Source organism: Furipterus horrens, unplaced genomic scaffold, assembly GCF_987537825.1.
Source record: "Furipterus horrens unplaced genomic scaffold, mFurHor1.1.pri manual_scaffold_11, whole genome shotgun sequence".
Taxonomy (NCBI): Eukaryota; Metazoa; Chordata; class Mammalia; order Chiroptera; family Furipteridae; genus Furipterus; species Furipterus horrens.
Window position 1 is genome coordinate 53,875,807 of NW_028327181.1, and position 21,420 is coordinate 53,897,226.

Sequence of the window (21,420 nt, forward strand, 5' to 3'; positions counted from 1 at the left end):
GTTTCTCTCCCTCTCTCTCTTCCTCGTTGCCTCTCTCTCTAAAAATAATTTAAAATCTTTAAGAAAATAAGTATAGAAGATCCCCTCACCTCAGAGTTTTCTTTCTTTTACAGAATCATGGTTACTTAAGTTCTGCCCACTCTGGCTACTCTCTGAAGCCTTAAAACAGGGGTGTGTGTGTGTGTGTGTGATTTAGTTTTTACATTTTTCTCTAAAGGAATCCTAGTCTGATACAAACCATTCTGTCATGACCAGAAGCAAAAGTCAACTAATGTACATTTTTAAAAACTAATTCTGTTCTGTGGAAAACAGCCAAGGGGGGCGAGGGGAGGCGGGTAGGAGCAGGAAGGGACGTTAAGAGGCTGTGGCGGCTTTCCAAACAAGATGCCGATGGCATCTTGAGCTAGGATATTGACAGTGATGACAGAGAGAAGTGGAAGGTTTTAAGTTTGTTTTTGTTTTTGTGTTTTGTTTTGTGAAGATACAGTTTTAATAATACCCAGGCAAGATGAGAGAGGGTGACAAGAGTCTGCTGACAGGCGTCTAAATTGGTACAGCCTTTATGAGAGGAAATTTGATGGTGTTTATTACTCGTCTTTACATTTATACTGCACTTTAACGCATAGATTTCATTTCTAATAATTATTTTAAGGTAAAATACCAAGATTTTGCAATAAAAGCACTTATTGCAGAGTTTTTATAATAGGGGACATTGAAAACAACTATAAATCAGTAGATTATTTAAATAAATGACTACATCCATTGAAAATGAGGGTGTAAAAGAATGTTTAGTGGGGATCACAAGATCACAACTGAAAAAATCAGGTCATAAAGTAGTATATATTATAATTATGTATTACATAATATATAATTATTTTAACATAACCATTTATGATATATACATTATTACACAGAAAGCCTGGAAGATTAAGTGCCAAAATATTTATGTTATCTGTAGAAGTGGTGTAGAGCTTATGTTTTGTTTTTCACATATATTTTTATTAATTTCCCATGTTTTTTCTCAACATTAGTGCTATTTTTATATCAGAAGTGATAGAAATATTTTTACACTCCTAACTCTTACCCATCTCAAGCACTGAGGCCTCTCAGCTGTCAGGGAGGCTTTCCGTTCTGCGATGAAGGGTGAAGACGCAGTAAATCCATCAAAGAAAGACTATTTCAAGCCCTCCAGCCTGAGCCTGCCGCCACCCCCAGGGAGAGGGACAGGCTTCCTGCCGCAGACCATCCTGGGAACAAACCTCGGCGCTCTCTCCTTTAACTTCCCTTCCCCTGGCTGTCTCAGAGCATCTCCGAACCTGGAGTTGGCGATTTCAAAGGCGCGCGTGCTTTACAACAGTGAGGGCGCATGCGCAGCTCCACGCTGGCCCGCGAGGCTGGGGGCGCGACTCGGAACCTCCCGGTTCTCGGGGTGCCCTTCCCCTGGCTCCTCGAGAAGCCCACGCCTTCGTCTGCGGGTCGGCGTCCGTCCTTGCCAGTTTCATCCTCAGGTCCAAGCTATTTGTCTCTTTTTCTCAGATTCTTTTGGCTGATCCCACTCCGTGGCTTCCCGTCCAAAGGACCCTCGGGCATTTAAACCCAGCCTTGGGCTCAGCCGTGAACTTTCTGCGGTGGCCTCTTCCTGGCTCTGAGACTCCGAGATGCTAGAAGTCGGTTAGCTCCCCGGGCCGTCATCCTTCATTCGTCCCAAGTCAGTGCGCGCCAAGGTCTGTGCGCAGGACGACTTCAGGTGGTACCCTAGCGAACCTTTTTTTAACTTAACAGTATGTATTAATTCTCTGCTTATTAAAAATATTAGAACACCAGACCTGTGTTTTCACAGGTATGGATGCTTAGAATGAGGTGAGACTAAATAGAACAGTTGTTTGCATGAAAAAAAATACAATAATTAATAAATAATAACACAAGAATAAATTCTCTGTTTTGCATACTGACAACTGTAAATGTATTGACTACTTTTGCCCCACCCTGTATTCATGTTTAAAACTGGGCTCAATTTTTTTTAATCAAGTAAATAATTTTACTTGTGATACTTTGATATAGCAAAAATTACCAAAACAAACTACTAGATGAAGGTGTTTTTTTTTTTAATCCTCATCTGAGGATATGTTTACTGATTTTATTTTTTACATTTATTGGTTTTAGAGAGACAGGAAGGGAGAGAAAGAGAGGGGGGAAAAAAAACATCCATCACTTGCCACCCGAATGTGCCCTGACCTGCAGCCTTTTGGTGAGCAAGCCAATGCTCCAACCAACTGAGCCACACCAGCCAGGGCTAGATTAAGTATTGAAGGAGGGGATTCCTTCTTCAAAAGCCCCAGAATCCTTCACAAGTCCCTTCCTCTTCTCCAGCGCATCTTCCCTCCCCTCCCCAGACTCACCTCCTGGAGACCCTGCCCAAGACCATGCTTTTTAAAAGACAACATTGGCATATAGTAGCTCAAGGAAGGTGCTGGCCCAGGGGCGGGCTTTCTCCTGTCTCCAGCCAGGGCATCCCAGTCCACGATGACTTTGGGGAGAGAATTTTGGCTTGAATTCCAAAGGGATGCAGAATAGAAAGTAGAATGGCTGTGATCCCCAAACTTCCCTTGCCCACAGCTCCTTCCCCAGGCCCCACACATGACCTAGGCTTGGGACGGTAGAGTTCTTCATTTAAGAGACATTGATTGGTTGAACTCTAAAGATACCAGGATTCCTTCCTTCAAGATCTTAAAATATGGAGATGCTAGGGGGAGGTGATGAGGTAGAAAGGCATTCCAGCCAGAAAAAAGCAAAAAACAAAATAAAAAACATGAAAAAAAATCCCAGAGCCCCAAAACTTGAGGCCTTCGAGCCACCCCTGTGGCCATGCTGGGTGACCTGAGACAGCCGAGGGGAAGGGCATATCTGGAGCGAGTCTTGGCAAGACAGTGAGGGCCCTGTGCACTGGTTGAGGAGTATGGGCTTTGTACTGCTGAGGGCAGTAGGGAGCCATGGAAGTCTTCAGAGGAGGGGAGGATGAGGTGAGACCTGTGAAGACACTGCGGCTGCTGGGTTATGGGGTGCAGGTTGGGCTAAGAGGCCGAGGGCTAAGGGGTGACCAACTGGGAATGGAAAGCAGTCTTTATCCCACCTACAAAGTCGTGTGCCCTGGCAGGGCCTGCATCAACCTGGAAGACGGGGGTCTTTGTTTTCTGTTCAGACGCCCCAGGTTTCCCCTGTACTACCAGCAGCCTCCGGCTACGTACTGGGAGAGAGTCCAAGGGAATGGGGCCAAGGGGACATAAGACAGAGATTTCAGAGGTGTGTGCAGCCCTGAGGTGAGGAGGTGAACCCAAGCAATTCACAGGGGCATGAATGAACTGGCCCCCTAAAGCAGGCCTCTGGGCTGGCTAAAACCAGACCAGGGCCATACAGCTGCGAATGAGTCAGGAGATAGTCAGGGATGCACCCAACTCGCGTCCTCCCCTGGTCTCACTGTGGGGAGTGTGGCCTCAACTAACCTGACTGTGCTGGCTGGCAGGTGGCAGGGAGGTGAGCAGGGCATCCTGACAGATTACTGAAGCCTCAGCCTATTGCACGCTTCCCTGGGAACCAGAAGACACCCCACTCCACACCTTGGGGTCCTTCTGCCCTCCCTGGTTAGGCTTTCCCATCTGCCCACATTCTTTGGCTCAGTCAAGATGCTGACGAGTGGAGGCAGGGTGGAAGGAGGGTCTAGGGTCATGCACACACTCATGGCAGAGAGATGCCACCTCCTGCCCCACGGATATCACTTAACGGTAACCACCATGAGTGTGCACAGGAGCACAGTCAGCTTACGGCCCCCTTCCCCCCACTCCCTTGCAGGATTTCATCTCATCCTGAGCCAGGACTGACTGAGCCGCCCCTGGCCAAATATGGGCAGTCATTGTAACAGCTTCCTGTCTCCAAACCACACACAGCCCTTAGTGTCCTTGGGGCATCAGGCCTTGGTCAGTGATCCAGGCATCCCACAGAGCACATGCAGGTGGGGAAGATCATTGTCATGTCCTTTCACAGGTGGCAGTGATATGAAAAGACCAAGAGCCTCTGCCCTAACAAACGTTGGCATTAACCCATCGTCACACTCTCCCTCTCCCTCTTCCCCACCTCTTTTGCCCTTCACTGCCTCAGGGCCCAGCCTGCGGTTTCTGGCTCCAGACTTGCTCCCCAGGTGCTGCCACCCCCTCTGCCTTGATATTTGGGGTAACTCACTTTTACCCTCATTAAAGTTTTGGCCCTGGCATATGGTTCTGAACGGCATGAGTGACTCTATTCTCTTAGGGTGGCCCCTGCCTACTGCCCTGACCCTGTCTCCACGTGGGGTAAGTGGAACAGAGAGCTGACGAGTGTCCCTGCTGCTGAACACCCGGAGTCCCTCCAGAGGCGCAGGAAAGCCAGGACTGGTGGGGATCCCCCTTCCCTAGGGATGCTGGTGTGGAGAATGCTACAGTGGGACACTGGAAGGTGGTGGGGACAGAGGAGTGTCTCTGTCTGGAAGAGCTGCCTCAGCTTCTGGTCCACCTATGGAGGAAGGAGCATCTATCCAAGCTACTCCAGGACCCAGCCATCTCCCAAGCTAGAGCTTTCCAAACAGGCCACCCCTTGACATTACCTGGAGAGGATGCTTAAAACTCGGATTCCAAAAACTCAGACCGTCATGTGCTGATAAAGGAGAAAACTCCAAGGTGTAGTGTCAAGTAAGACAAGCAAGAGGCAGAAGGATGCATGTGGCACACTGTCTTTCGGTAAAGAAGGGGGCGATACAAATCTGTATCTGTAGTCACTCCTGTAGCTATAAAGATAAATAAAATGCACAAGAATAACCGTCAATGACAGTCCTTACCTTTTTTAAAAATTGTGGTAAAAATTTACCATCTTAACCATTTTTCAGTATATAGTTTGGTAGCATTAAATGCATTCACATTGTTGTGTAGCATCACCCCTATAATCTCCAGAACACTTTCTTCTTCCCAAACACAAACTCTGTCCCCATTAAACACTAACTCTCTGTTCCCCCTGGCAAGCACCACTCTACTTTCTGTCTCTACGAATTTGACTACTCTAGGTGCCACATATAAGTGAGATCACATGACATCTGTGCTTTTGTGATGGGCTTATTTTACACAGCGTGATGTTGCAGCATGTGTCAGAATTTCCTTCTCTTTTAGGACTGGATAGTATTCCATTCGATGTGTTTATCACATTTTGTTTATCCATTTATCTGTCAATGGACACAAATTGGGTTCTGGGAATAATGCTGCTATGAACATGGTTGTACAAATATCTGCTAAGGTCCATGCTTTCAATTCTTTGAGGTAGATACCCAGAAGTGGAATTGCTGGCTCATATGGTAATTCTATTTTTAATTTTTCGAGGAACCATCATGTTTTCCATAATGACTGGACCAATTTACATTCCTGCCAGCAGTGCATGAGAGTTAGAATTTCTGCCCATTCTTGCTAACATTTGTTATTTTCTGTTTGTTTGTTTTATAGTAGCTATCCTGATGGGTATGAGTTAGTAGCTGCCTATTGAGATGCACAGGAAATGGGCAGACAGGGAAAAATGAGGGGAGAGAATCCTCACTGCAGGTCTTTTACCACCTTTCATCTTTTAATCATCTGAATGTATTACTTATTCAAGAAATTTAATTGTTGCCCTGGCTGGATAGCTCAGTTGGTCAGAGTATTGTCTCAATACAATCCCGAGTCAGGGAACATACAAGAAGCAACCAATAAATGCATAAATAAGTGGAACAACAAATTGATGTTTTTCTCTCCCTTTCAAAACAATAAATAAATTTCAAAAGAAATTAATATATTTCAGTATTTATTATGACAATTTCTGAACATAGAGCAAAGTTGAAAGAATTTTGCCATGAGAACCCATATATCCAATACTTAGATTTCACCATTAGCATGTCCTATTAATGTGTTATCATATGTCATTTATCCATCCAATTAAAAAGCAAATATAGTTTCTTAGTCCACTCCCAAGACCTGCTAAGTCCTGAAACAGAGCCTGGAAACCTGTATTTTTAATCAGTTCTCCAGGTGGCCATGGCATTTGGGAACTTTTATCCTGGTGCCGCTATTTATCCCACACAGAAACCAGACCTGCAGTCGGTTGGCGGTCAGTCAGCCTCAGCTGGGGTCTCCCTTGTCCAGCAGCTCCCTATGTCAGAGAGGCCTCTCCAAAGAAGGTCTATCTTATGGGTCCAAAATGGTCTCCAGACCCATCCCCATCCTGTCTGGCCTCATGGCCAGGACATGCCTCAGTGCCTCGGCAACATGACCACTAATGTGACTCCAGAACTGGACACAACCCTCCGATGTGGCACAAACGGAACAGAGGCCGCTGGTCCCATCCCTCCCTAAGCTGAAAACTAGTCTAGCATCATTCACACCGCATCTGTGCTCTCTGCTGGGAAAACAGGACACTCTAAAATGGGAGGTGAGGGTTGCTACAGGCACCGAATTCACCACGTCAGGACCAGATTGGCCAGGCCCCTTGATGTAGGAGGTATTCAGGTCCTGTTGCCTCTCTTTCACCTTCTTTCTTTGCCACGATGATGATGATGATGATGATGATGATGATGACAACAGTGATGATAATGGAAGATAACATTGATGGAGACCTGAATGCGTAAGAGGTGTGGTTCCAGGAACATTATTTACATCCATTCGTTTAATCATCACAATCCTATAGACCAAAATGGTCTCCATTATTACCCCCACTTTTCAGGCACAAAGGGATTAAGTAACTTACCCAAAAGTACAGAGCACTTTCCCTTTATATAAATATACACACAGCACTTGTGAATGCTCCTGTGCCAATCTCAATTTCCCAGAGATCCCTACTATCAAAACACATAGTGTAGATCCTTCTGGCTCTCAACCTTTCCTGATTACAAATTCCCCTCTGCTTGTCAAAACTTAACAGCCCTCTGTCCCCCTCTCTCAAGACCTTGTTAAATGGTTAGACCTAACTGATAAATAAAGTCAAGCTAAGATTTCTGTGGCTGGTATATTTACACTCTCAGCTAAGCTTGTGTGTGTGTGTGTGTGTGTGTGTGTACTTATACATATAGTTATGCACATGTATATATAATTTTAAAAGTGAAATTCTTATTTTGAAGCACAAAGCATTTATTATTATGTATAATAATAAATATTTATATATTCAAAGTAATCTTCAAAGTTAAGCTTCATGGCAGGGCTAGTGGAAAAGATTTGGGGGCCTCAGAAATTTCATATTAGTCTGAGTCTAAAGATAGTCCCCCTACCCAGGGGACGCACGGGGATTCCTTTTCAGGAACCCCTCAGGAAGTCCTAGCAGAGTCATGAGCCACACTGTCACACTGTCAAAGGGGCATGGAGCTAATGGAAGGAGAGAAATTTGGGAAGCCCTCTGGGACTAGAGTTGCAAAATGAATATAGGATGCCCAGTGAAATTTCAGTTTTGGATAAAACAATAAATATTTTTATAATTAGGTCCCAAATAGTGCACTGAGCATACTTATACTAAAAGTTATTTGTTGCTTATCTGAAATATTTATCAATTTATCTGGGCAGTCAGTCTTTCTATTTGCTAAATCTCGGACAGTCTGGGACTTCTCATATTCAGCTTCTGGAGAAAGAACATGAGAGGCTGCCATATCAGTTGGTACCCATCCATCCCCATGTCCTGAGCAATGTGGCCTGACTGTCCTCCCAACTAGCCTCAAGGCAGCCATGGTTGGCTGGATGGGTGAGGGGCCATCCTGGGTCACCCTATGGCGTCACACACATACCTGACTGTGCTTTGGATCCAGGAACCTCCTTTTTTCTTCAGAAGAAAAACAACTTATTGATGAGTTGTCCTCCAGTCCTCAGAGGGCTGAGAGAGAATCCCCCCAAATGGTTTCCAGTCCTCATGGCTTTGCTCCTGCCTTATCTTGATTGTTTTGGGTTTTTTGTTTGTTGGTTTTTCTGATCATGAAAGAAACACATGTGCAGGGTGAAAATTCAAGTAACAGGAATGCTTAAGGTAGAACATCCTTCTAGAGATAATTATTATCGAGTTTAATGTATCTCCTTCCAGATTTTTCTCTATAAAAATTATACATTATTATTACTTCTATAAATAGAATCATATTCTACAGACTGTTCTGAAACTTACTTCTGTTTCACATGATATCAGGGACTTCTCGCCATGCAGGTATGAGTTTCTAATTCATTGGTTTTATTCCACCTCATTCTTTAGCCCAGTGGTGTTTGGCCTTTTGGAGCTCTGGGCCCCTTTGAGCATGTGATGAATGACAAATACACACAGGCACATCACCCAGATATCTGTATGTGACTTTGGGTATCACAGTCTTCCTGAGGGTGGCCTGACCCCTTCACCCTGGGCATGGCAGAGGAGCAGGGGGGTGGAGGAGAATCACTAACATGGGTCCAGGAGAGTGGAAGACTGAATGTGACTGTCTTCTTGCTGGAATGGGAAGACCCATCTCTGCAGAGCCTCAGTCAAAGTGGTTTTGGGTCACTGCCTCCTCCTGAGACCCTCTGCCTATCTGGAGCACCTCTCTCTGGGCTCCTCTTCAGTCCAGGGTCTCCGCTCCCAGCAGCCTCATCAAGACCACATGACCCAGCAGCTGCCAAAGCCCTGGGCAATGCCAAGAGCCTCCTGGCCTCAAACGAGTTGGGCGACATTCACTTCCTGGCGCTGTCCTCCCGACCAGCTCACTCATTAGGAAATGCCTCAGCGGCAGCTGTCACAGTGACAGCAGCAGGAGGGCGTGCTGCCTGCCCAGCACCTCTGGGTGGCTCAGATCTGCCCTAAAGAGGTCCCGGGTGGAGAGGTGGATACTGCTCTTCCTGGCCTCAGCCAAAGTGAGTCCGGGGACCCAGCTGGGGGCGGGAAAGGAGCAGGATCCAGGCGGAGGTTGGCAAGGTTCTGGACTGAAGCTGGAGTGATGCAGGAGTGTGTGTGTGTGTGTGTGTGTGTGTGTGTGTGTGTGTGTGTGTGTGTGTGTGTGGTGTCATGGGATGGTCATAGCTGAAACTCCAGGGCTTCTCCCTCACAGCCTCACGGTTCCAAGGTAGGGGGGAGGGAGTCCCTGGGCTGATGACACCCCAAGCAGTCCTCACAGTGGGCTGCTGCTGTGGGTGAAGCTGGGCACAGGGTTTCGTGAGGTCAGCCCCTCGGGCCAGTGGTTGCCCTCCCCTGCCTCACAGGCCACTGGAGTGGCAGCTCTGTTTAGAGTCACTCTGAGAAGAGAAGCTGGGTAGCCATTTTTCCACTGATGCTTCTTCATCTCTTCCTTTTTAAAAAAAAAACACTACACCGAATGAGGTATGATTGACATACAAAAAACTGAACATAGATAATATGTACAACTGGATTCTGGAGCCCTTGTGAGGTATTTTCATCTCTGGATATTTGTTAAGTCAGTGTTTCTGTGGGGCGATGAGGTTTGGGACATCCTATTCTGTTGTCTTGCTCATGGAGGTGCATCTGAGCCCTTGCTGGAGGCAGTAGTACCTGATAGCGCGGGCTGCCCATCCTGGGGCTGCCCTGAACTGCCAGTGTGACTTTGACCAAGTTACTTAACTTAAGCCCTGAGCCTCGGTTCCCTCATCTGTAAAATGGAGATAATACCTACCTCCCAGAGTTGTCAGAATTAAATGAGGAAGGCATGCAAAATGCCAAGCACATAATTAGTGTTCAATAAATAGTCGCTGTTGTAATTATTTGTTATGAGCTCGACACTGGTCCCACCTCACCTGGGAAGACTTCCCAGCCCTCTCTCCCCACAGTTTCCTAAAGCACCAATGGCGGTGCCTTCTGGCAGATAATGTCTTGCATTGTTATTTAGCTAGTTTGTGCCCCAACCAGATCGTGCTCCTTGCAATTCTCCTGCTGCCTTCTCCCCTACCCCAGCACCTGAGACAGAAACAGGCTGATAAGAAGAACTCAAGGAAAAGAACGAAGTGGAATTAAGAGAAAGGGAGGGACACAAGGAGGTTGGGCTCAGGGAAAGACTGAGAAAGGGAGGTGAGAAGAAGGTGGGGAAGGAGGGTGGCACTGTCCAGGCACGAATGGCATGCCTCCCTGAAGCACAGGAAGGAGAAAGGACAGCCCAGAGGAGCCATCAGTGGGAACTGGGATGTCTTTTGCATCCTGTGAATCCTCTTTTACTTTTCAAAAAACTCACATGAAAAATGGAGTTTCTTCTCTGCCCTGCCTCCCCCCCAGCCACTCCTGCCCTGCTCACCCTGCTCATCCCAAGGACAACAGTGCTTCCTGACTTGGCTAATATCTATTCACCCAATCTATTCATTGAGTCTAATAATGTTCTCTATATAACCTACGGAATCTTCTCTCTCTCCTCTGCCATCTCCCTCTCCATTACCTTCCCAGGTGACCTGAGGCAAATCATTTTCCCCTCTCTGGACCTGGATCTACTCACCTATAAAACTATATTTAACTAAATGACCTCAAAAGTCCTTTCTTCCATAGTGTTCTCTCATCTATTTGTTTTAATTCTCTTGCCTATCTTGATTTCTACCCTTCAGTTACCCAGACAACTTAAGCTATTGATCATCATTCCTCCTTTAAAAAAAAAAATCTTTCAAGAAAATGTATAAATGTCTACTAGGCTCCAAAGTTTCATGAGGACTTCCTTTCGCTTTTTTAGTATATTTTATTGATTATGCTATTACAGTTGTCCCAAATTCTTTTCCCTTTACTCTCCTCCACCCATTTACTCCCCTTCCCTCCAGTAATCCCACCTCTCTTAGTTCATGTCCATGGGTCGTGCATGTAAGTTCTTTGGCTTCACCCTTTCCCGTGCTAATCTTAACTTCCCCCTGTCTATTTTAAGCCTACCAATTATGCTTCTTAGTCCCTGCACCACTTCCCCATTTCTTCCCATTCCCTCCCTGCCAGCTGATAACCCTCCAAATGATCTCCACACCTATGATTCTGTTCCTCTTCTGGTTGTTTGATTAGTTTGTTTTTTTGTTTTTATTTTTTAGATTCTGTTGTTGATAGTTGTGAGTTTTGTTGCCATTTCATGAAGGACTTTCTTAATCACTGCTTATTTCCAATGCCTGGCTGAATACCCAGCATGCAGCAGGTGCTTGATTGAATAATTGAATGGATGGATGAATGGGTAGGTGGATGGAAGGAAGAATGGATGGATAAACATAGATGGATGAATGATGAATGGATGGATGTGTGGATGGTTGGATGGAATTAATTACCACCATATGCCTGAAGGGAGTTATGAAACATAGGAGGATATGCTAGCAGTTGGTTGGCTTAAGAAAATCATGGTCAGTCTGAGAATAACTTGTTTCATTTAGATGTTTATAGGCATTATGAAACAAAAATAACTGACACTACCATCTTAATTTTTATCTATTGCCATCACCTACCTAATATAGTGTCATCTTGTTCAATTGTTTTAATCTGAAGGAAACTGACTTCTGGGAGGGATATATAATTTTTCAGTCAACTACATAATAAGGAGCATCTGGAGAGAAGAGGAAAGGAAGGGGAGGCAGATGCTGGGCAGGGAGAGGATTTGGCCTGCCTGAACAATGACACCTATCTTTTATTGAGCACTTACTTTGTGCCAGGCTCTTTATTCACATTAGCTTGCTTAATACTCTGAACCACTCTGAGAGGAGGGTGGTATTATTATCAGCCCCATCTTACAGATGGAAAACTGAGGCTCAGACAGGTTAAAGAACTTACCTAAGACAGTAAGGGGTATATCAAGGATCTGGACCCAGCTCCAGAGTCTGAGCAGTTGCAACCTCCACCCCCTACCTGGGGTCACACTGACAACCTCAGAAACTGAAGCTTGAAAACCCCTGCAAAGGCTTTGGTGCTGTCTGCAGGGTCCCAGGTCCCCTATCCCAAATTTCATCAGGCTTTTGTTGAGAAATTAGCTTTACATATTTTGCTCCCTCTTAGTTATGGGACGTTTTCAATTTGGCAAAATGGACTTGGAACCAAGCCAAGAGAGGGAAGAAATTTCAAAAGATTTGTGATTTGACAAACTACAGTTGTCCTCCCATTAAGTAATCTTGTTGTCATCATGTCATCTCTCAGTTCTATTTGTCAGTGTGTCCAGGGGTCCTTTGTCATTGATGAAAGAACGTATCAAGTAACTGTAACAGGTTCCCAAAAGGGCTGTTCTAGGTGAGTTTAGACTACATAGTTGTGATATTGGGGACTTTTAAATGAGGATACTTGGGTATTTCCCTTCCAGGTCACCATCTTGCAGAGCTGTGTCCCTAATCCAACAATTCTGCCATTGGTGAGGACATTTTTGGAGCCTCTGCTTTGCTCTCAGATAATATTTTTTAATTTTTATTGATTGATTGATTGACTGAGTGATGTTAGAGAGAGGGAGAGAAAGAAACCTCCATTTGTTGTTACACTTATTTATGCATTTATTGGTTGATTCTCGCATGTGCTCTGACCTGGGAATCAAACCTGAAACCTTGGTGTGTTAGGACAATGCTCTGACAAGCTGAGCTACCCAACCCAGGGCTCAAATAATATTTAAAACCCACAATGTAACTTCATAGTGACTCCATATCTTTGATTTAAAACCGTATCATGCCACTAGAGCATTCATTAACTTTCCCACCAGGCTTGTCTCCCAAGGACTTTTGGCCATTTTCACAATACCAGACATATACAAGGAGGATGAAAATCTGTCTTTCCTGAGAATTATAAGAAGGTTCTCAGGCAGCCCTCTTAGAAGAGTTTGAAGAATGACTGAGCTGTGACAGGTGGAGAATGAGCCGACAGCTTCCTGAGGTGACTATGCAGAGGGCCAGCAGGCATTTGGATGTGTAGGTTCTGTGCCTTATTTTCAAAACAGTCGTTGCTTTACCACCACACATAGCACAGAGGAATGCAACCAACGGCTGGATACGAACCAATGGATCAAGCTACCCCTGAGCAGGGAGATTGAAGAACAGCAGAGGCTTGTCTGGAAAACAGCCACTCTGGGCACTGGCCCCCATTGGGGCCTGGACTGAGGCTGGGGGAGCATCCACTCAGCCACCTGCTTCTCCTGGGACCTGGGTCTACCTGCCTTCACTCCAGCAAGGAAGCAGGTGAGGTGGTGAGCTCACCGTGGGTGCATGTCATGGTTGAGGCGAGGTATCAGGGAAGCTACACCTCAGTCACACTCCGTGCAACTGCTTCCAGAGTCAATGTGGCTGGGCTGGGATCTCTCACTACCTGTCTCCCAATCCCCCCTTCCAGAGGCGCCCCTTCATCTCTTCCTAAGGGTCTTAGGCTCTAGGTCTGGGTTAATTCAGGTAGGCCATGGAGGAGGAGCAGCAGCAGAAGAAAGGGGGTGGGGTGGAGGGACAGGAGCCTAGGAGAAAGGGAAGAAGCAAGCCGTGGAAGCAGGAGTGTAGAAGGGAGTCCGGGAGCAAAGGAGGAAAACGGCACTAATGTGCACAGCTTTTCTCACCCACAGCGGAGGCCCTGCCTTCCCAGGGCAGCCATGTCAGAAGGGGAGAGCAAGGACAGCGCAGGCAGCGAGTGCCCCGTGTGCTATGAGAAGTTCCGGGACCTGGAGGGTGCCAGCCGGACGCTGAGCTGTGGCCACGTGTTCTGCCATGACTGTCTTGTCAAGTACCTGCTCTCCACCCGCGTGGACGGGCAGGTCCAGAGGACCATCGTCTGCCCCATCTGCCGCTACGTCACCTTCCTCAGCAAGAAGAGCTCCCGCTGGCCCTCCATGCTGGACAAGAGCTCCCAGACCCTGGCTGTGCCTATGGGCCTGCCCTCTGGGCCACCGTCGCGCACCCTGGGCCAAACAAACCCCTTGGCTACCTCCCAGCCTCTCTGGAGAGCATCCCCAGGTCAGAGCACCCAGCCCCCCTTGGACTTACTGCCCAGCCTGCCCCGGGAGCCTCAGATCTTCATCATCAGCCGCCATGGGATGCCCCTGGGGGAGCAGGACAGTGTCCTGCCGAGGCGCAGCCTGGCAGAGTTCTCAGAGGCGTCCCCAGTGCCCAGCTCCACCCGGTCATTCTGCTGCCGCTCTCGGGCCCTGCTTCTCATCACCCTCATCGCTGTGGTGGCTGTGGTGGCTGCTATCTTGCCCTGGGTGCTGCTGGTGAGGAAGCAGGCATGAGCCAGCCAGCAAGGCCCGGCCTGAGAGCTACTCTGGAAACCGCCCCACTTCACCCCACCGGGCTGGCCACGGCCTGGGAGGCCCCCCAGTGCAGGCCTCACCAACCACGCCCTGAGGGACGAGTGGGCAGAGGGGAGACCTGGGGCAGAAGGAGGGCATTAAGATGGTGCTACTGAAACTATGGTGGCATCTCCTCACCTCCAGCTGCTTGCTCCCAGCAGGGGTTCAGGCATGACAGGGAAGCTGGGGGCTGGTGACCTCGGAGGCTAGAGCTCAGCTGAGTACCTGAGCTCCCAACTGAAATGGAAACTCCCGGCTCTCCAGGCTAGAACTGAGCAAGGTGAGAAGATGGGTGGTTGCCCCTTCCTGTGTGTCGGGCTGCCAGCCCTGAAGTGTAGCCTTATCTGCCAGGTGACCTACCTGAAGCCTGGTGGGGTTCCCATGCGGGGAAAAGGAATTCTGCTGGGCGAGGGCCCAATGGCAGGACTCCTGCGGGTCAGAATTCTCTAGTTTGTTCTCACAGACGGAAGGGGTCACACAGGGGCTGAGAGCACATGTGCTTCCCAGGACCTCAGAACCCATCCATGACCCTCACAGCTGGGCCATTGTGTAGCTTCCCACCCCTGAGTCCTCCCCACCCACAAACTGCCAGCCTGGAAAGGGTACTTCCTCAAGGAAGTTGCTGATCTCAGAGGCTGTGGCCCAGGATTTCTGGGGGAAGTAACAGAAAAGGGTCTTCCCGGGGAGCCGAGGCCACATCGGGCAACAGGAGTCTGTTGATAGAAGCCGAAGCCAACGGAATGACCCACAAACACAGCCGGAGCTGTCCCCAAGCCTTCCAGGTCCAAGGAATGGTCCAAATTACAAGTTTGGGGTTGTCAAGGACAGATTGGAAGGCGGGGAGGCCAGGAGAAGCCTAATGGTGGAGACTTGAATCAGCTGAGAACTATGTGGGAAATTAACCCCTGGAGGCTCCCACCTCTCTCCCAGTCCAGGTCCTCCTCCTCGTGACCCAGCCACTCATTAGAGGCCACACCAGCTGGGCCAGTTTTGAGGTGGATTCTCAGGCTGGGCTGGGTAAGGAAGGGTGGGGAAGAAAACAGCTGTGCTTGTCAGGGCCACTAAGTCTCAACGACTCCTGAAACCCAGGTGCTGTCAGCCGCTGGGCGAGGCCTCTTCACCTGGGGCCCAACCCTGGACTGTGCTGGGGTCCTTGATGAGGACCACCAGGGAGCAAGTCATTGGGGAACAACTATTTTCTGCCCATAAGTCCAAGGGTCATAATCTTAAATTAATTTGAGAGTTAAAAACAAACAAGCAAAAACCCCTCCAGCTATTCTCTCATATAAGTGGTTGTTTGCAATCCAGGTGAGCCAACAGCTGAGCCCTCCACAACCTGTACCTCTCTGGGCAGGCAGTCTGCTTTCCATGGGGAAAGAAATAACACTCTGCCTCTTATCTAGTTCCCAGATTCCTGAAGTGGTTGTCATTTGGGAACCATTAGGGAGTGGGATCCACGCTACAGAAACTATTCGGGACATAGGGAGGGTTGATTTGAAGCACGTGCGGATTTCTTTCTGCTCTTTTCAAGACTAGAGAAAAGCGTAGGTGCTATTTGGGGGGATACAGGTGGATTCATGGGGAAAATATTTATAATAGGAATAAAAATGTTAAATTTACGAAGACTCTTAATGAGTCTGTTTTAACCTCAGCCAGGCCTCTTTAAACAATGTCATGAATTTCTGGGGACCTGATTTTAGTCTTCATATTCTGTTGTTTGTCAAAAATTAATTTCAAAATGCCTGTAGTGTTTTCTTATTATTCAGCAGTGACTTGTAGATGGCACTTATTTTTGTTTTTCAAAGAATGTCAAAAGCTATTTTTTAAATAAAGCTATATATTTTCTCAAAGATTCCAGAGACATTGCTAAATGCTAGTGGGAAGCTCTGAGCTTGGACTTCTAAGACAACTCACTTTAGATGGAAAAGAGAATTTGAAAGTACAAATGCAAATGGCTCTTAAACCTTTATTCAGACACACCTGTGAAGGAAATGCATATTAAAATTCTGCTGGCATACCTATTAGTTTTTTTAAAAAGCTAGTCTTTTACCCATGAGTTTGTCAAACCCTGAAAGTTTCAAAACGCACTCTGCTGACAGAGCTGAGGGGAAGCAGGAGAGGTAATGGGAATGTATATTGGTAAAAACCCCTAGGAAGGCAAATTTGACATTATCTATCAAAATTTCCACTTTGACCCAGCAATTTCTGTTCTACAAATGTATTCAACAGACATACTTGCATATACGGCAGTAACATATATATAATGTTATATAACTGCAGCATTGCTCATAATAACAAAGGACTGGGGAAACCCTACATGCCAATCAGTGGGGACTGGCTGTAAAACTTGAGGTGCAGGGACTACTGTGCAGCTGTAAAAAGAACAAGGAAGAAGTCTATGAGCTGACATGGAAGTCTCCAAGATACATTGGCTGATAGAAAAAAAGCAAGGTATGGAACACTTGTATCAGGTACTACAATTTGTGTAGAAAGTGGGGAAATAAGAATTTACATTCATATTTGCATATTTATGCATAAATAGGGAAAATACACACAAAAAAAACTAAAAATAGTGGTTAATGGTGGAAGGGAATGAGGAAATAATGAGCCTTGGCTGGTATGGCTCTGTAGATTGAGTGCTGGCCTGAGAACCAAAAGGTCACCAGTTCAATTGCCAGTCAGGGCACAGGCCTGGGTTTCAGACCAGGTTTCCATTTGCGGGTGTGAGAGAGGCAACAGATTGACGTTTGTCTCCCGTGTCTTCTCCTTCCTTTCCCCTCTCTCTAAAAATAAATAAATAAAATCTTTTAGAAAAAAGGAAAATGATGAAATGAGGGAGAATTTTCCCTTTGCCTTGAACACTTTTTGATTTTTGAACCAAGTAAACATATTACTTATTTAAAAATTAAATTGAAAAATTATATTAGAAGCTAAAGATATCTTCAGTGTACACACCTATCGCCTGGTAAGGGGTGGCCCCAAGAACATCAGAGAGCTGCCAGACTGATTATCCTTGGGTTCCAGAGCGTCAGCTACTGGCTTAGTGGGGCTGGTTTGTCTGGTTAGAGGTGTGACATCTTATGCTTAACAGGTAAAAAGTTTAATATTCTCAGTGTTCCTATGGATTTCTTGGGCCCCGTCATTTAATGTGTTTGTTTTCATTCTTCTCTACCCTTCCTTCCTTCTCTCACACAAAATCTTTTTCTTTAAGCAACAACCCTGGGATCAGGTACTACAGGAAAATACAATTAGAGAGATAGACACATAGACAGACAGACTGGTGGAAGCCTGGGGTTAAATGTAAACTCTAATTCTCCTCTCCCCCACCCCCCAAACACCATAGCCACCTCCCATCTGACAAGGAGGAAATTCTAAGATATCGTAAATTAGATTACAGCAGAGTGGAGGGCAGAGACAGGAAGTGGTTCATCGGTGTCAGGGCAAAGCAACAGAAGACTGCTTCCATTCCTGAGAGTATGCTGGAACTTCCAATTAACTTCCAGGTGGCTATTTCCACCAGGCACCGCTGCACCCCGAGAGCCTCCACGTCTTGCTCACATATGAACTTTTCGGACTGCTGCCCCCACTTCACCTTATCTGTAGCCAATGTAAATTCTTTCAGAACAACTTACACCTTTCTCCCCTCTACCTGATGTTTAAAAAAGCCATCAGCTCCAGGGCTGTGGGCATGCTGGCTTTTCCACCTGGCACCGCTGCTGGTAGTTTAGACTTCATGCTCCAGAACCTGATCTTTTGCTTGCTAGCAATGGCCCAATAAACCCCTTCTTAAAAAAAAAAAAAAAAAAAAATTCAGCCACAGAAGTTAAAATGTTTAACATATCACAATAAACTTTACCTCTAATATATACGTGTATTGGCACAGTCCAGGGCTGCGATCCTTACATTGCTGGTGGGCTCCAGGCATGTACACTAGAGACCTCTGTGCCTTCAGATAGTCTCATGACCTCTGCCCTCAGTGAAGACTTCAGACAGACAGTGCTGCTACTATTTTCAGTTCTCTCTTTCATCACCTTATCAGAGCAAATGTTCTTTTCTGGTACAAAACAAACAACCTTGTCCCATCCTCACCATTCCTCACTTTCCTTTATCCTCCTCTAACCAATACAAATGAATGCAACTAACCCTCAACACAAACTATGCGCAGTTCCAACAAGCAGTGCTGGTGCAGGCCTCTGGGCCTTGCTTGAGCAGCTCCCTGTACCTGGAACACACTTCCCACCTTGTCTACCTGGAAAGCTCCTACCTAGCTTGCCAGAAACAGTTCCAGAGTTACCTATGAAGACTTCCCAACCCCCTAGCTCAGTCAGAATTGACCTCATCCCAGCCCTGACTGGTGTGGCTCAGTGGCGCAAACCAAAGGGTTGCTGGTTCGATTCCCAGTCAGGGCACATGCCTGGATTGTGGGCCAGGTGCCCAGTTGGGAGCTAGAGAGGCAAGCAAACAACATTTCTCTACCTCTTTCTCCCTCCCTTCCCGACTCTAAAAATAAATTTTAAAAATATTTTTTTTAATTGACTTCATCCCATCATCTTACCAAGACATTTTATTATGTGTACTTATTAACAAGTCCATCTCCTCCTAGACAATGTGCTCCTTAATGAGAGGCTAGATCCTTCTGATCTTGGTAAGATCACACCAAGTGCTTGGCATAAAATTTAATAAAGAATAAAAGCTAGATAAATATTTTAAATACGTATGAGTGAATGAACGAACGGGTGAATGAACAAACAAATAAGTGTGATGGTTTTGTGTCTAGGAAAAAGTTTAGTCCAGGGATGTAGACAAGGAATCTGGATAATTCCTCCTTAGGTGTGGCTTGGAACTTCACAAAGACCAGCTTCAGCTTTTTGTTTTTTAGATTTTATTTATTTTTAAAGAGAAGGGAAGGGAGGGAGAGAGGGAGAGAAACATTGATGTGAGAGAAAAATGCTGATCTGTTGCCTCTCATATGTGTTCTGACCAGGGATCAAACCCGCAGCTCAGGCATGTGCCCTGACCGGGAATCAAACCAGTGACCTTTCACTTTGTGGGATGACACCCAACCAACTGAGCCACCTGGTCAGGGTAAGACCCAAAAGAGTCAGTTTAAAAGGACCTTTTTCAAATTATGTAAGAGGAATGTAAGGAAGAGGGAAAGAGAGGGTAGCCAGGCTAGGTGGCCAGAGGATCATGCAGGATAGAGCCAAACTACCCAACACACACTTGTAAAGATAAACAAATTATGACTAGGCTACCAGTAATTTGCATCTTGTGTACAATTTGTACCCCAGTAATCTTCATACTGTACAAAGTGGTTACACTGTCCAAATGGTGGGCTGAAGGTTAATTTTGATGACTCAGTGATAGATGGAGGGAGGCGATAAGGAAGACTGAGAGGGCAGGGTGACAGCAGAAATTATGGGGATGCTAAAGAAACATGGAAGGCCTTGTGAGAAGAGAGGAAGATGACAGTGGAGACCTGAAGAAGACAGGGGTTAAGGAAACTGGTAAGGACAGAAACAAGAGAACCAGGAAGGAAGCCAAGGTAGGAAGGCGGAAGCCTTCATCAGCTCCCTATGGTTCTCAGCATTAGATTAACTCAGCTCAAACCAGAGCCCTGTGGGCGGCTCTCTGAACGCCTCACACTCCAGCCATGAAGGACTGGCTCCTGCAGGCAGTGTGTCATGCTGCTTCACACCTCCATGCCTTCTCTCAAACTATTCTCATTGCCTCATGGAGCTCATTCTACATCCTTCAAAACTCAGTCAAGGGTGACCTTACCCCAGAAGTCCTCCCTGAACCCAGAGCTCTCTTCTGTTCCTGAAGCACAAGAAAAGAAGCAACAAGGGCAACCAGGCTCAGCCAGTGCTTTTTCCAGAATCCTGTGCTTGTTGATTCCACTGTTGATCTCTGATCTTAGACAATGAACTTGCTGCAGGCAGAATCTGACTAATTTCACTGCTTAGCTCCAGTGTCCAGTTCAGGGCTGGCTCTGAAAGATGCTCCATAAACATTTGTTGAAATAAACTGCAGAGGGAATTCTCACTGAATTTTTGAATTACAAATAAAATCTTTGACTATTTTAAATCATGAAAACACATGTTCTTTACTGACTCAACACTAGGCCCTCAAGGATATGGTTTCTCACTCTTTAACGTGACCTAATGGGTTCCCACAAATAGGGACCATATAGAGCTACCAGAAGGGGCTGGGAAGCCAACCTGCATGAGTTTATCTATAACCTATGGGTTCTGTAGAACCTTGCAGAAGTTCCCCTAACTTCTCTGTGGTTCAGCATCACAAGGCTATTTAGTGGATTAAAGGATCTAAAAATGTCAAGTGAGTAGAAGAATGTCCCTAGCCGTCAGAAGCTCGCTGCGTCTTATGTAATATAAAATCTTCTTGCCTCAGTATGACACCTGTTTTATTCTTTCAATAGAATCCGAGCCCCTACCAGGTGGGCGGCGGGGCACGCTTGTGAAGTTCAACCCGCACTGCAACCCATTTGCCTCTAGGAGCGCACCCACCCTCGCCCCCGGCTTTGCCCGGCTTCCATCAGATCCTGAACTGAACGGCAGCAGACGGTGAAATGTAAAAAGGGGCACAGCTCTCCGCTTGGAAAGGCTTCCTCACGCCGGCTCCTTCGAAGTGTGGACGAGTACCTTCCGCATCATCTGGGAGCTTGCTGGAAACGCTTGTTCTGACCTACTTGAGCGGCGTGAGGGGACCGACCTGTAGCTCCAGCCCTCGGAAAGCCCCTCGCCCACCGGAGCGAAATCTCGGACGGACAGGGAGGTGCATTCAAGCACCCGCGATAGTTGGTGGGCGGCAGGCGGCCCCGGCACCGAGCTAGTTAAAGGGGCAGCACATTCGACACACCCACGCCATGGGCCAGGGCGGGGATAGTGGTGTCCAGACAGCAGAGGTGACCCGCCGCCTAGAGTCCCAGCGTCACCTGGCGGTCTAATATAGGATCTGCCCTTTCCGGAAAAATGGAGTGTCGCGCCCGGGCGCTTGGGAGTGAAGGGACAGGGGTCCCCTGGGCCGCTCGCTTTCTCACCAGCCACCGGGGCAGTCAGACCCTGAGCAGTCCCCGAGCAGTCCCCGTCACTCGCCCGGGGACGACTCTTCCCAGAGGACGCAGCTGCAGAACCTAGAGCTCCGAAGGAAGGAACCAAGCC

At 46.9% G+C, this 21,420-nt stretch overlaps 1 protein-coding gene across 2 annotated transcripts; it reads left to right on the plus strand.

Moving 5' to 3' along the window:
- The first annotated feature begins 8,792 nt into the window (after positions 1–8,792).
- Positions 8,793–16,066, plus strand: RNF222 (ring finger protein 222). Of its 2 annotated transcripts, none has more exons than XM_090291147.1 (3): positions 8,793–8,894; positions 12,674–13,145; positions 13,517–16,066. In XM_090291147.1, exon 3 carries the CDS (start codon positions 13,544–13,546, stop codon positions 14,177–14,179), a length of 636 nt encoding a protein of 211 aa, XP_090147273.1. In that variant the 5' UTR covers positions 8,793–8,894; positions 12,674–13,145; positions 13,517–13,543; the 3' UTR covers positions 14,180–16,066. The 2 variants fall into 2 exon arrangements, with proteins under 2 accessions (XP_090147273.1, XP_090147274.1); XM_090291148.1 differs by having other exon boundaries at positions 12,932–13,145.
- The last annotated feature ends 5,354 nt before the right edge of the window (positions 16,067–21,420 follow it).